Source organism: Accipiter gentilis, chromosome 12 (genome assembly GCF_929443795.1).
Source record: "Accipiter gentilis chromosome 12, bAccGen1.1, whole genome shotgun sequence".
Classification (NCBI taxonomy): Eukaryota; Metazoa; Chordata; class Aves; order Accipitriformes; family Accipitridae; genus Astur; species Astur gentilis.
Window position 1 is genome coordinate 7,630,590 of NC_064891.1, and position 15,527 is coordinate 7,646,116.

General features: G+C 44.5%; 1 protein-coding gene across 7 annotated transcripts in view; it reads left to right on the plus strand.

Annotated features, from left to right (window-relative positions):
* Positions 1–15,527, plus strand: part of ADAMTS3 (ADAM metallopeptidase with thrombospondin type 1 motif 3) — a 131,815-nt gene that overhangs the window by 94,870 nt on the left and 21,418 nt on the right. For all 7 annotated transcript variants that reach the window (XM_049814937.1, XM_049814933.1, XM_049814931.1 and 4 more), the window contains exons 6-15: positions 4,865–4,948; positions 6,104–6,260; positions 7,484–7,589; positions 8,523–8,666; positions 10,104–10,236; positions 10,738–10,851; positions 11,946–12,091; positions 12,641–12,816; positions 13,973–14,106; positions 14,646–14,769. In XM_049814937.1, coding sequence (XP_049670894.1) covers positions 4,865–4,948; positions 6,104–6,260; positions 7,484–7,589; positions 8,523–8,666; positions 10,104–10,236; positions 10,738–10,851; positions 11,946–12,091; positions 12,641–12,816; positions 13,973–14,106; positions 14,646–14,769 — 1,318 coding nt within the window. The remainder of the gene's footprint in view (positions 1–4,864; positions 4,949–6,103; positions 6,261–7,483; positions 7,590–8,522; positions 8,667–10,103; positions 10,237–10,737; positions 10,852–11,945; positions 12,092–12,640; positions 12,817–13,972; positions 14,107–14,645; positions 14,770–15,527) is intronic.

Here is a 15,527-nt window from a genome sequence, read left to right on the forward strand (position 1 = left end):
AAACTTTTGAGTTGTCATCTCCCAGCCCAGCTTTCTGTGGCAAGCAGGCGTGCTTGAGTGGCACGGTTCAGAAGAAAATCTCTGCTTTGTTTCCTCGCGTTCCAACATCACGGTGAGCACTGGGGGATGTTCTTTACAGGCAAATAGCCTGTCCTGTACGTGGTGACTTTTTCTTACAAGTTCGGGAGTCGTCGTTCTCACCCCTCAACCAGCTGGTGGGTTCTACTGTGGAGCTGAATTGCGGGGCTTCGAGAATGGCCCAGACCCCCTCTCTTCATCACAAGAGTGAAGAGGCTATGGCAGCTGCTTCTCCTTCAAAGCCACCCTTCTTCACAACCCTGAGTTTTGATTTTGTCAGGCTTGTACTTTACCCTATTGTCTGTCAAGATGACTTGTTAGGGAGTTGTTTCTATAGCATATAGTCATCACGCACTCGCTTCTCCCGTGTATCAGTTTACGTTGTTTTTAATCTAATACTGCCCTCAGCCTGTGGTAAAGACTGATGGCACGCGAAGGTGTCACCAAAAGAGCACGACTCGCTCCTTGCCATTTAATCTAGTGATTTATACCCTGGATAGTCAGTTAGACCCGTAGTCGACTATTTTTTCCAAAGCTGTTTCATTTCCAGTGATGTGAATAGTAGAGCAGCTGATGGCATTAATCATCAAATTCTGAATTACTCAACATTCCTTCACTGTAGAACACTATTTAAGAAACTGCACGTCCCCCCGTGCAAGTCAGTGACAGAAATGTAAGTAGTTTCATCAAGGCAGAAACAGAAGGTCATTGAGGCTGTATGGTCCCCAAAACCCAAGGAGAGTCCAATGAAGCATTTGGTGCAAGCAGAGAGGAACTTGCTGTGAGTGAGCAGGGGCAGGGAAATGTCAGCAAAGAAGCTTCTGTAACCTTCTTCAGTCAGTTCAGTTACTCTTAAATTATTTCTGTTGAAATACCTTAGTAATTTACAAAAGTGATCAAAGTCGCCATAGGTTCTCAGAGAAGGAAATGAAGAGCTGAAAATCAAGGTAATACTGTTCTCATATAGAGCTTTTCATCAAAAAATATCAAAGGAGGTCATTACAGGCAGGACCTGAAAAACAGAACAGGAAAGCAGACTCAGTCTGGGTCAGCAAGTAATAAAACAAGGAAGTAAGTAAAGCGAGTAAAAAAACGAGGAACAAGGGGTCCAGGTTTCCCATGGCTCTTGGTGCTTCGACCCAGCAGCAGCCATCCCACCTAGTCCTCCTCCGGCCAAAAGCCAGAAGGGACCGCTTATGTTGGCAGACCTGGGAGGTGGTCTGGGGAGACCGCGACGATGGGTGAGGCTTTGCTAGGCAAATGGTTTACCCCCTGCCAAGTCGTTTGGCACCTCAGCCCTTGGGAGGGCTGCAGATTGCCTTGGACTAGCCTGCAAGCCCTGCCTCGGCACCGTGGAGGTAGGGTCGGCAGGCACTGGTGGGCAACCCTGACGGGGAACCGCGCGGTACCCGTGCAAAACCAGCCGTGCATCTGCAGCTTGCCGTCTGTCCCGAATTTGAAGGGCCGGCTACCGAGAGCTCGTGCTGCAAAAGGTGCTCAGAGGAGCCGTCCAACATAACTTGGGGATGTGTGGTTGACTGCGGGGTCAGGAGGCAGCAATTTCTGCAACGGGTGAGAATCCAGCCAGTTCTCCTGTGGGGAGGAGGTCTGGCTGGAGGGTGCCTTCGATTTCACCATTGTTGTCTTAGGAGTACATGGAAGGTGGGTTCACCCATGACGTTCATACTGCGTCAACACGGCTGAGTTTCTACCGAAGCACTGAAGTCCCTTGGTTAGCAGTTATTTCCCCTTTCCAGTGCTCCTTATTGCAGCCCTGCAGTTCATTTGCCAGGTGCATTTATTTTGTCTGTTTGAACAATTTTTTTATCCATTCGGTAAACAGACACTTCCCAGCTTTGTGGAGTCTCTCAGTTGTCATCACTGTCGCAGTGAGAGTGCCGACTGACGACTTCTTGTGCAAATTGCTATTGAATTCAGTCCAACCCCTTTCTGCTTTTCAGTACTCCAACAGAGGCTATATGGCCAGTTGGCCATCTGTGGTACGTTTCACAAGTTCAGATCAGACAAATCAAGCTTCCTGGGGTGTGATTTATATGTGCATTTTGTACCAGTTTCTTGGAATGTAATTTCTTTTGCCATTGTAACCGCAGCGTAGATGCAGTTCCAGCAGTCTGAAAGTGCTGCAGCCTACACTGACGTTTTCCTGCCCTTTTTTAGAGTTGTGTCCTTCCAGCAAGGTTACAGGTTTCCAAAATTTCCTGGGTTTTGGTCACAAGAGTATATACGAACTTAGCCCCTGTAGGAATCCTGTAGTGGAGCCCTCCACAGCAATCCACAGAGAACGGGGTAAAAAATGGTGTTGCGGAGAAATCTTGAAGAAGACGTGAATCTTCAGGTGAGGTCCAGGATCCTTTTTGCCTCTAGGAAAGTCACTCGTGGGAAGCTTGTAGTTTCTTGGCACAAGGGAAATGTGAATGTTTTTGTGACACAAGCCCTTGTGGGAGCAATGCTATGGCATTAATAGGGAGAAAATATGAGTTGAATAATTGAACTTTGGAATAATTGCTTCACAAGACGGGCAGTCTGAGTTATGTGCTCATTCCTTGTAAAACTGTCCTGCTGACAGTCTGTCCTCAGCTGGTCCTAAAAGGGATTGCATTTTTAAAAACCATGGGCTAAAATCATTGTGCCAGGTCCCACAGTCTGGACAACTTGGAATGACCTTTTTCCCTGAGGGGAAGGGGGAAGTTCTGTTTAGCCTGACTAAAAAAAAAACAAACCTCTAAATCCTGCTCAAATATACCAGCTTCTGAACAGTGGTATTTATTTTTCACCAATTACCCATAATATTTATTTTGGTTTTAGGGGGATGAGTAGATTCATTGATGATCTGCAGATGTTTTGGCCCCCTAATTTACACTCTGGGGACAGGACATTTCTCACCTTCCCAGACACAGGGAAGGTCCTCAAGAAGAACGATTTTTGACCCATCAGCATAATTCTGGGGGTTTTTAACTTCACTTCCACAAATAGTCTTTTTAGTACAAAAGCGACCACATAATTCTAATTTATCTCTAAAAAGTAGGGCAGCAGTATTAACTGCTTCTAAAAAAATTTTTTCAAAACAAAAACCACCATGAAATATTTCAGTTGTTCAATGAGCAGTGGAACTGCAGTGTTACCTCCGGATTTCTGTCCTGTGGCTGGGCTCTCTCATGGGACATGAGCTTCTCTTGTGCTGGGAGTGTTCTCCAAGCTCCCGTCTGTCTGTGTGACAAAGGATATGCAGTCTTTCTTTCCTTGTGAGCAGTAATAAGACTGTTATTTCTAATCACCAGCTTATTTTCACAAAACTTCTGGATACTTAAATTCTTGGAGGCCTTTATTGTTTGCAAGTGTTGCTGGAAGTGGTAAACGGGGCCAAAATTTATTGAGGCATTAGAACTACCAGAGGGAGTGACTGTCTATTCTTTATTTCCTTTGGAAATGGGGCTAAAAACACGTGAATCAAAATTCTACTTTTAAATGATGTGTAGAGATCTCACTGGGGACCTCTGCAGACCTAATGTGGTGCAAAGCCATGGACTGTTGTATGAGGACTCCCTGTGGGCTTTGAACTTTGCTCTTTCCTGTATGTTTTCTGCCGTCCTGAAGGACTAGAGTTTGGAGGTCTCATGGGGTTCTCTTACGGATGGGTGTTTTCTCAGGCCAGCAGTTGTTTTTAAGGTAGTAAGTCTTTCCAGATCGCATAAACGTTACATGCTTTCATGCAGCTGGTGAATTTTTCTAACGGAACGTGTTAACTTGCAGAAATCAAGTATATTTGGAGATATCATTACCCTGTAAGGTATACTACAGTATTTATGTCTCTGGCAACGCTGTTGACTTTAAAACTTTGAGATTAAAATTTCCAAAGCATTTCTGGGATTTGGAAACACTTTGCCCATTAATTTTAAGACTGATTTAGAATCAAGAGTACTATTCACATCTTTAAAGCTAAACACATGCCTACATGTGTGCAGAAATGGAGCCTTGTTGTTCGTGTCATTGTCTAAATATTCTGCCTTCCCAGCCTAGAGCTTCAGAATGCAGAAATGGTTTTAAGCCAAATCCTTGAGTGTTTTCTGAGGACAAACCTATGCTGAAGTTAACGACACATTTCCTTGAGTGAGAGCTACTGGCAGCAGAATCTTTTACAAAATGAACAATAACATGCTCGCTCGCTCTCCTCGCTAAAATACTCATCCCATGTGTTTAAACTGATTGAAGTGAGACGAATGGTTGATGAAACAAATAGGAACGGAATCTGGAATTCGTCCACAGTTAGAGTGGCCAGATGACATAGCAGAGGTGGCCACATGGGACGGATGGTGATGGGTTTATCTGTTCTTAAAGCAAACTCTGTCTGCTTTTAAATCCCTCAGTGAACTTGAACACACTGCTATAACCTTGCTTTCAGGAATAACCTCATTTCCCTCATTATGTTTATCAAATGAGTGAAATCAAGCATTCAGATAAATATTTGCAAGGGTGGAACTTGAAATCTTTTTATTTCCCAATCACCTTTTCTGTTGGCCCTGGTCCAAAGGCCAGTATGCTTGAGAGGAGTCTTGACATGCGCTTCAGAAAGTTCTGGGTGAGGGGGTGTGTGATGACAGGAAGTGTAGTCTGCATTTCTCACTGCGTGGAAATGACTCGAGACTCGAATCCTCTTCTGAGAAGACTGTAGCAGTGCAAGCACTTGAAATAACATTCACGTGGCCTTGGAAGTTGCCTTGCTATCATCAGTGGTGTATTCTTTTTAATTTTTCCCTTCTTTTCTCAGGTGAATGAAATTTACCACGATGAATCCCTGGGTGTTCACATAAATGTCGTGCTGGTCCGAATGATCATGTTGGGGTACGCGAAGGTAAGCAAGCCTCTGGACCAATTCTCCGCCTTCATCTTCTTTGTAATTATAGTCCACGTGAATCGCATGAAGGGCTGCGGAAACGGAAGGCTACTGACCAGCTGGTTCCAGAGAACTGCTTTCCCTGCTTGGTGTGTGCTAAATGTGCTTGTGCCCTCCTTCCTGAGGCTGACCACAAGTGTCCCTGCTGTGACACAGGTGCAGGACTGGCTCAGGCTTGCAGCCTGAATTCTTGCCCTTTTGAGTTCTCCAGGAATTAAATAGGTTTAGTAGAAGCAATCGCCTTGGTTGACCAACACAGCTTGCTGGTGCATCCCCTCCAAGCAGTCTCCTAGTGTTAACTATCTCCTTTTCTCATTTTGTGTAGACCCCTGTTAACGGGTCACAGCACACTCCTCTACTTTGTACCCTTGACAGTACTTGTAACAGTACATTGATTTTGCTGGTAAAATACACTCGGAGAGTTTTGAAACAAATGCTTGTTAAATTGTTCAGGACGAGAGGAAAGCAGTAATGGTGTTTAGGGTTTGATAAAGATTGTTACCTGTTCCATTTGACTCAGACATTGAAGTTGGGCAAGTCAGAAGACCAGTTTGGTGTTTGTCTTGTAATTAAATTTACTGAGCTTGTAGGTGCACACTGTAGCACAAGTCTCACAGAACCAGATGTTTAATCTGTGTTCATCACTACACATTAACTGGCACTGCAGTGCTTTGCACCAGCTGAGGCACTGTCCGACGTGTTTATGTTACTTGCTTCCTCCACACAGGCTGTGTGTGTCACTACGTGCTCATTCATCTGAACTGAGTCACGTTGTCACCTTGCAGTCAAGACTGTGAGCAATTCCAACAAAAGAAAGAAAAATGTCTTTGTCCAGTCCTAACATCAAGTTGTGTGTTCCTCCTGCACGTTGCAGGCTATACACAGAAAGGCAGTTATTTTCATAGATGATGTCAACGCTCATTAAACTGTTTTCAAAATAAACCCCGAAATACATACTATTACATGCGCATGGTCGCTGTTAACGTACACGTTTTCTTTTCTCACAGGAAGGAAGGCTGTCATGGCTTAGAGTGATAGGGTATTAGGAAGAGAGAAACTTGTCTGAATTTCCTACCTGTAGGAGCTCCTGGGTCTAATGTGTTGCTCTTTCAGTCCATTAGCTTGATTGAAAGGGGGAATCCCTCAAGAAGCTTGGAAAACGTTTGCCGCTGGGCATATCAGCAGCAGAAGTCGGACCCCAATCACTCTGAGCACCATGACCATGCCATCTTCTTAACCAGGCAAGATTTTGGGCCTGCTGGTATGCAAGGTAATGCAGCTGACCTGGAGCAAAACTATCCGGACTTGGTGTTTCTGGGCTAGTGCCTGCCAGAAAAGAGGAAAATTTGAAAATTGCATTGTTATGCGATCCTGAGACAATAAGTAACGTAGGCCTTTATTCAGCAAGTATTTAAAGAAGTGTTCAATTTTAAAGATGTATGGAAACCTGGTCCCTGTTGGGGAAAGCACATACACTTGTCATAACTTTCAGTTCCTTCTTCTGGCTTTAGAAAAGTGCCGCATGGACAGCCTGGGCATGTACTCACTACCCTGTTGTGGAGAGAAAGTACCTCCTCCCGTTCATTTTACATCCTTTTTAAAAAGCAAGTAGACCTTGCCATGGTAGTCCTTGCCATTTCTATCTAACTGTAGCAGATTAAGTTTCTTACTGGAGAGATGTAAGTAAATAGCAATTTACTTTCTTCAAACACCAGGTGTTTGGGGGGGGGGGGGGGGGGGGGGGAGGGAATCACTAGGAATGTTCAATGCACTTGGCATTCAACGTCACTTTTATTTTATTGTGTCCTTCACTGTAGATTTCTTTTTATAGAAAGCATACCAGCTACTTTGATACCTGCGTTAATCTTCATGACTCAAGGAACTAAAGATAATGGGAAGTAAATTCACAATATGTGATTTTTGTCAGTGCAGATAAATAGGAGTCTGGGTGAGCCCGTGTTTTGGCTGTCCAGCTGGAGATGTCTTAGATATTTGTGTTCTCTACCTCCATGCTTCCCTGACCTTTCAGGGGGAGATAAGGGTCTGAGTTCTCCTTCAGGTGTGGGCTGGCATGCCTGCTGTGAAGCTGGTTAGGTTGAGATGTTAGGCAGAATTCCCTGTTGTCAGAAAGATTTTGGCTTTTATGGAGGAAAAAACATGCACTATGCTGCACCAGGCAGCAGGTAGATGAAGGTACTGATACAAACACATGCAAAACATCCCAGCCTATAGCTCTACCTTTAAATTGAACAGGAATCTTGTGCATTTTTGGTGGTAAAAGTGTAAGTGCCCGAAGTAACACAGTTGTCTGTGGAATCAATCTCAGTATGTCAGCACCATTTACTCTGTTTGACAGCAATTGCAAAGGCAGAGGAAAAATTAACAATCAAAAGAAAATAATCCTGGGTTCTTCTCAGGTTGTAACTTTATTTGGGAGTCTCATTTAAAATAGCTGTAATGGGCAAAAGAATCAGACATGATTTCTTTCAATAGGATATGCTCCTGTTACTGGCATGTGTCACCCAGTCCGAAGCTGTACTCTCAACCACGAGGATGGGTTTTCATCAGCTTTTGTTGTTGCTCATGAAACCGGTCACGTGTAAGTCTAACTTTTACAATTAGATTGCCGACAAACTATGGTACTGCATCTCCTGCTTGCTTCAAGTGGTTTAATTTTAATGCCTATATGAAAGCTATCCTATTTTTATCTCCATTCCCTTGGAATGCATCAGTGGTTTAAGCAATGAAGAGATAAGTGGGGGAAGAAAGCAAGGGGAATAGAGAGGTGGAACTTGTTTTCTCTGGGGTGAGGAAGAGGTCAGTAAGAAACCTGGAAAGCCCAAGCAGTGGAGACAGTAGCTTGTCAAGCATCCTTAACTTCTTTCTTCTCATTGACTGAAAGTGCTGATTTGTTAGATTTGGCACCTCTTCAAGAACAATAAAATTTTAGGTTGGGATCAACTGATTAAGCAAAGATCTTTGTGAGCTGTCTGGATGAGTTAATGTCAAGCACTGAGGATCTGATTTTTGTCTTCCTTAAGTAGTGTGGGCTACTTTTTCAGCTCACTGGGAGGAATTTAGCGCAACTGGAGACAACCAGATCACTCACATATTAAGCTGTATCAGGTGCATGCTTGGAGAGGTAACGTGCTAACCACGTTAGCTCTTTGGAGATGCAGCATGATAACTGTGTTAGCTCTGTGTTTAAATAGGTGCTTTTGATAAATGAGTATACAAACATGAACAATTCAGTGTCTGCATGAACTGCTCCCCAGTGAGTGGAAGTCATCATCATCTAGTTAGTTCATTCCTGGTGTTAACAAATAAAGTATAAATGAAAGAGTATTCAGAGAGTCCTTATGTTTTGGCATCAGAGAAGATCAGTTTGAAATGCAGGTCATATCTGTGGAACTCCAAGACCGATTTCATTTTGCGTGATTACATGTGCATGAGAAACTGGTTTCTTTACAGTCGTTTTTCCCGTTGAAGAGCGGGAACTGCCTGGGCTCTGATGCCGATTCTTTTGTTTCAGGCTGGGAATGGAGCACGATGGGCAAGGGAACAGGTGTGGGGATGAGACGGCCATGGGGAGCGTTATGGCTCCCTTGGTGCAGGCTGCCTTCCATCGCTACCACTGGTCCAGATGCAGCGGCCAAGAGCTCAAGAGATACATACAGTAAGGACCCATCAGCGCTGGGGGGTAGTTGTTTTACTAAAGGAAACAGAAGTCTTTGCAGGTCCTGGGACGTGGGGCCGGTGTGCTGCCCTCTGCTAGGCAGCGAAGAGGAGACGAGAGGCAATCCCGGCGTAAAGGAGCAGGCACAAGGGTCATAAACGGGACTCTTGAGTGTGGAAGCCCTTTTTGTAAACACAGCGGTGCTGGAGCCTTGGAGGTACTGAGGAATGGGATCCTCCGGGCCGGCCTGCCCTCTGCTTCCAAACAGGGATTCAGCCTTCGGAGGGGTTCCAGGAGGCTGCGCTCTGCTTCAGTGCAACAGTGGCGAGACGCCGCTGTCTCCACATCTGGCCTCTTCCAGTGGGGCGTTATCCCATCACCTTTTTGCCATACTCTTTTTCCCTTGAAATCTGTATTACAAGAGCTATAAACCAGGGACGATGCTGCCTCACTTCGGGCTGTGCTCAAAAGCCCATCGCATCCTCTGAGGGATGGTAGCAGGAGTCTTCCCGACAGACTTTGTGTCAGGTAGCTGGTGTTTTCCCTAGGTTTTTGATTTCTATAGGAGTTATGCTGTGAAACTGGCAGGATGAAGCCCTAAACTCAGAAAAGGAACTAGCAAAAGTTGTGGAAGAGAGAAGGCGGCATGCATGCGCGTGTCTGAATTAGGGAGAAAAGGAGAACAGATCTCTACACTGCTGGCTCTGGTCTCCCTCCATGTATGTCCCTCTTCATCTGATTCATACTCAGGCTTCCTTCTCCATTGCAAATAGCTGGTTTTTCCAGTCAAAATTGAGTGAAAACGAGTTGACCCACATCTCCTACAGAAGAAGCCCTATTTGCAACATAAAGCATAAAATAGTAATTGATTGAGACCTTAGAGCTTCAAGTGAAATATTGCGGTGCAGGAGGAGCAGCCCACCAGTATTGCTATTTTAAGACATCGGAGTTAAACAGGAATGAGAAAAAAGCGAGCCTTAGTCTTGCTCTTTGGATAGGCAGGGCTTCATCCCTGTGAATACAGTAGGTGTCAGGTAAGAAGGCCTGTTCTCAGACTACTGTCCTGTTTCAGAGTGCCATGAAGCCAGTGGAAGGACTCCCTCTGACTGCAGTGGGCTTTGTGTTAGGCCTTGGAGTAGGAATCATAATACAATGAAGCACGTTGAGATGTTTCCCTTTGGCACTGGGAGTGGAGGGATTTTGCTGTAGGATCTTCCATCCAATGCTCAGTCACATTGCACTAGGCAGTATTCCTACGGAAGGGACTGTCTGTGCTTTGGGGAGCAATAAATATGTAAACAGGACAGAAATCAGGTTGGAGAAATGGAGTATTACCTTACTAAGAATAAGTGCTTTGATCTTGTTGATCAAAAAAAAACCAACAAAAAAACTCCACTACATCTTCTCATGGTTTTTTTTCTGTGTATCTTTCCACAGCTCTTATGACTGTCTTCTTGACGACCCTTTCGAACACGATTGGCCCAAGCTTCCTGAGCTGCCAGGCATCAATTATTCCATGGACGAACAGTGCCGCTTTGATTTTGGCGTTGGCTATAAAATGTGCACAGCGGTATGTCCAAGGCAGTCATTGCAACGACAAACGTTCATTCAACCAGTTGGTGTCTGGCCTTACTAAAGAGTTGCAATATACTCATTTTCTCATAATTGAAGAGCAGTTAAACAGATCTATAAAGAGGAGAGAGGTATTTGTGGGTGAAACCCAGTCATCTGGGTCATTTGGTTTAATGGTCAAGCGGATGGCAGCATGGTCCACATGACACAGACTTGTGGTAGTGATCCCAAGGAGGAAGGGAAAAAACCCTTATTTTCCTCCCACTTCTGGGTGTCTCCTCCTTTTCTCTTCCCACCAGCTCAGGGCAGGTGGGAATAAGCAGGGAATAAGCACTGCCCTTTTCTTTCTGAAGATACTTTTGCCCTTGCCTTTCTGAAGATATTGTGCTTACAGGTAGCCATGCGTGTGGAATGAATTGACCGGGTGGGTTGAATCCTTATCTGAAAAGTATTAATAATCTAGCATTAAGTTTCATCTCATAAATGTTCTGCATTTCAGTTCCGAACCTTTGACCCGTGCAAGCAGTTGTGGTGTAGCCATCCAGATAACCCCTATTTCTGTAAGACTAAGAAAGGACCTCCGCTCGATGGGACAGAATGTGCCCCTGGAAAAGTAAGTACTGTGTTTTCAAATGAAAAAAAAAAAACCCCAATGGTTGCATTCATTTGGGTTGAAAGGCACAGGGGGAAACAGGGGATTGCCCAGCATCTCCTGGGTGGAGCCAGAGGAAGGGAAACGAGGGAGCTGTGCTTTCCCAGTCTGATATTCTGTGAACCGTACAAGGTTTGCCATAGTACGAAGTAAATTTTGGACATAGAAATATCCCAGGTGAGATGTAACCCATTCTCAGCCTCTTCTGTGGCCTTTTCATTATGTTCTTTGGATTCTTGTCTCATCTGCAAAGTGTCCCTAAAGTGTCTTTAGGAATCCACAGTAGCAGATAATGCCGTTACTGTAGGATTGCTTCTTAGTGCTTGTGGTCCAGACATCCTGTGGCGAAATGTTTGTGTAGGCTTAGGATTAGCTCTTTATTTTTCCCTTTTAATATCCCCATTAGTGGGTGTCCTGCTGCTAATTCATTTTTAATTATAAAATTATGCTCAAATAAATGTTTGTTTAGCAAATTCCATGTATTTTGAGATACAGAAGAGCCACTTGTACCATCTGAGTATGCCTAGCCAGCAGCAAAACAACACCCTGCCCAGTGACTAGCCCTCTGTTCCAGCCTATTTGCCTAAGCGTGATATTTGGCCAGCACAGGGGAAAAAAAGGAAAAAAACAAACCAAGTAATCCTTAGCAAAAACTTTATCCTGCTAATATTCAGAACATGAAAATTCCTTCAAAAAGGTGGTAGTGACTAAGACTCAAATGAAACAAAGACCTAGATGAGGTGAAGAGGAGGGTGGAACGCGTTGAGCTCCACGTGTCTGCCCGTGGCAGGGTTGAGGCTCGGGTTCGACGGCGCTGCCTGCTCATTCATGGCGCAGACTGCCTTCGGGGGGGGGATAAGGTCCTCTGGGGCCCACAGTACAGAGACCCTCACCCCCGTTGTCCCCAGGGAAGTCTCTGCTTCCAGTCTGTTCTCCGAGATGTCCCTCCTCAGCTTGTGAGCTCACCTGTGTATGCTTTCAATTTTACTGCCGTTATACATTTGGCTTGTTTTTGTTTCTGTTCTCACCCGTTCTCCTTGCCTGGTTTGTCTCAGTGGTGCTATAAAGGTCACTGCATGTGGAAGAACGCTAACCAGCTGAAGCAGGATGGCAACTGGGGACCCTGGACAAAGTTCGGCTCCTGCTCACGGACCTGTGGAACTGGAGTTCGCTTTCGAACACGCCAGTGCAACAATCCAATGTAAGTCTTCTGGCTAGGTGGTAGTTCCAGTCAACTGGGAATCAGTATAGGTGTCAATTTAAATGGCATTTACGTTTTGGATGGAGTCTGCCAAAATCCACATTCTGTTCAAGCCCCTTGAAATACGGCGCTTTGTAGGGAGGCAGGACCATTTTTGGAGAGTCCAAGAATTTCCAGAGGAAAACCTGTGGAAAACCCTCCCAAGGATTTAGCTCATGTGTAAGAGAGTGAAGAGCACATGAGCTCAGCAAGCTGTAGGATAAACTCAGATAATCTCTAATTGTAAATCAACTATTGGCAGCGTATAGCTGCACTTGTATTACTTCTGCATTTCAGCCTGTGCCTTAGGGATGCGTAGGCAAGCTTGGAGGTTATACTGCAAGTGTGTATCTGCACAGTGTAACTGCTCTGTTTCCATTTGTCACTTCACACGTCTTTTTTGCAAAATTGTCTCTTAAAATAGAGTGTGAAATTTCACCTGAGACAGAAGAATCCCCAGAGCTAACGTCCAGAGGGTTTTAGAATCTCTTGAATGTTTTCTCTTCACAGGCCCATTAATGGAGGTGAAGATTGTGCTGGTGTCAATTTTGAGTTTCAACTTTGCAATACAGAGGAGTGTCCGAAGCACTTTGAGGACTTCAGAGCGCAGCAGTGTCAGCAACGCAACTCTCACTTCGAGTATCAGAACAGCAAGCACCACTGGCTGCCCTATGAACACCCTGACTGTAAGTTCTGTTATTTGCCTTTGTTACAAGTCAATCCTGGAATCTCCCGGAGCCTGGGGGGGGTCTTGTTCATCAGCCACGCAGAGACCAGAAATAACCGGTGTGTGAGCGAGTGTAGGTGAGACTAAAAAGCAGGAAAAAAAGGATTGCCCCAGAAGGAAAGAACAGTGCCGTGTGAGACAGCGGTCATTTTCCCAAGCCTAGGCCAGCTAGCTTCCCCTGACTTTCATCCTCCTCGTAGTGAGAAGATGGTGTAGCAAGAGGCTCTCAGCTTCCGCTGGAATAGTTGGTGGGTGCTCTTAGCATTTAATGCACTGCACTGGCGAGCTCTGGCTCTCTGCCATTGGGGCAAAGTGTGGAAGGCTGCCGGTTGGGTCGTGAAGAACGATTCCTGCCCTCTCTCCCCTACAGCTCCGCGTCTACCTGAGTGCCAAGGGTCAATGCTTGATCGTGGCTGCTGAAAGTATTAACAGTGTTTTACTAATGGCCCTACTTGAGAAGTCCTTCTTGGTATTTTCCCACTCTTTTATAGATCCATCTGCCTCAGCCTGATTCTGTCAGTCTTCGGTACTAATGTTAATACCCCAGTAATTACCTTGAGCGACAAGGAGAGCTTCAAGCACAAAGGCAGATTCCTAGTTCACTGAAAGGGGTTGCGGAGTTGCTGGCATTTCTTCCTCGGGTATCTCTGGATGGCTAAGGAGTTAGATTCAGACATTAACCAGGAAATATGTGTTCAGCTGGTATTTTCAAAAAAGGATAAAGTTAGAGATCCAAATCCTCTGTGCTTTTCACCTGGCTTTAGCACTGTCTTCTCGCAGACTCATTTTTCTGCTGTCGTTTTTCTGCATCCCTGTGATTTTGTAAACTCAGCCCTGTTCCCAACAGGATAGGAGTGAAAGCCGCTTTAGGAATAGTCCAGAACCCAGTCCTAGGAGCCGCTTGAGAAAGGAACGGATTTCTCTGAGAACATTTCAAAATGATAGGCCCATATTTCACAGAAAAGCAAATTAGTTGCTTTTTTCCCCACAGCTGTCTGTTAAAGGTCCTTTCTATCTCTGTCGTATTCTCTTCACTCCTTTAGCGGGATATTTTTCTGAAGCACATCTGGATTGCTGTCAATTTATGCAGTTACTTCTCTTTCCTTGCTACACAGCTAATAAGAGATGTCACCTGTACTGCCAGTCCAAAGAAACCGGAGATGTTGCTTATATGAAACAGCTGGCACACGATGGGACTCGCTGTTCCTATAAAGATCCCTACAGCATTTGTGTTCGTGGAGAATGCGTGGTGAGTGACAGCGTCCCAAGGTCGTCATTGAGTTCGAGCTGTGCTGTGTTACAGAGCAACTCTGGTTAGAATCAAGCAGAAAAACTCACTCAACAGTGCAGAGAGAGACTTTGCACATGGTTCTAAATTAAATATTTGCAGCATCATATTCCTCATAATTCCTTGAGATTTACATTAAATTAGAGCAATGGCACAGACCTGTTCCCTGGAAATACTCCAACTCTCTTCAACTGATCGTTTCATTTGCCTTTTTTGCACTTAGTTTCATGTCTGAAAAGAATTGTGTCTGTTTTTCTGTCTTTCCCATCTTTCTTAGTCTTGAAGTACAGTGAACATAAAGCAAGAATCACTTCCTATTTTTCACATGAAAACCATCATCCAGCACCTGATCTGCAAGTAATTTGTGTTTAAATAAAATAGATCAGTGTTGAGTGCTAATTTCTTCTATGCATTAATTTTGCAGTGGCTTCCCACTGTAACTAAAACCGACGACCAATGACAAAGCCTTCTCTTTTTTTTCTTTGCTCTTCCTTCTGCAGAAAGTGGGTTGTGACAAGGAAATTGGCTCCAACAAGCTTGAAGATAAGTGTGGCGTCTGTGGCGGGGATAACTCTCATTGCCGAACTGTGAAGGGAACCTTTACCCGCACTCCCAAAAAGCTTGGTAGGAATCGCATTGTCATGCATCTGGATATAGTTTCTGTCGTCTCTGGTGTTTCTGTCGTGCTTCCTGCTCTTGCAGACCGGTCAGAAGTGCAACCTACTTTAAGGTGGCAAAACACAAGTTGTAAGCTGATAAGCAAAAATAGTTTAGTCCCTGATAAAGGAATGACATCTTTACAACAGTGTACTATTTCCAGCCTTTGAAGGACGTGTTAGAAACAAGCTCTATCAGTCAAGTGTATTGAGAAATACTCCCCATGCAGAGCATGTTTAGTTCTTCTTTGTAAACGTTGAAGCCCAGCCAGACAATGTTTGTGATAAGTGGGGATACACCGAGTTTTGCTAAACAAAACCGAACTGTTCTTCTCACAGTGAAATGCAGAAGAAATCGAGGTAGTTTTCTGACTCTAAGCGTAGCATGCCTCTGTCTGTAGGAGGACTGAAGGAAACATCTTTTTCTCACGTTAAAGATTAAGCCTTTCACAAGTTTTTCCTCTCAAACTTAAACCCAAGAGTTTTAAATGGAAGCCTGAATTTCTGTGCATGTGAAATGAGCATATGGATCCTCGTGTCAGATTGTTTTTTTATGATGCTTTCTCAAAAATTACAGCCCTTTAGTCGAATAAACAAATTAAAAATAAATTCAGCTGAATTCTGAACCAAATATGAAAATGCTTTGGCAGGAATCCTTATTTCTCCTACCTTTTAAGTTGTGTGACTGAGATCCAGTGGAACATATGATAGCATTCTGCTAGCTCA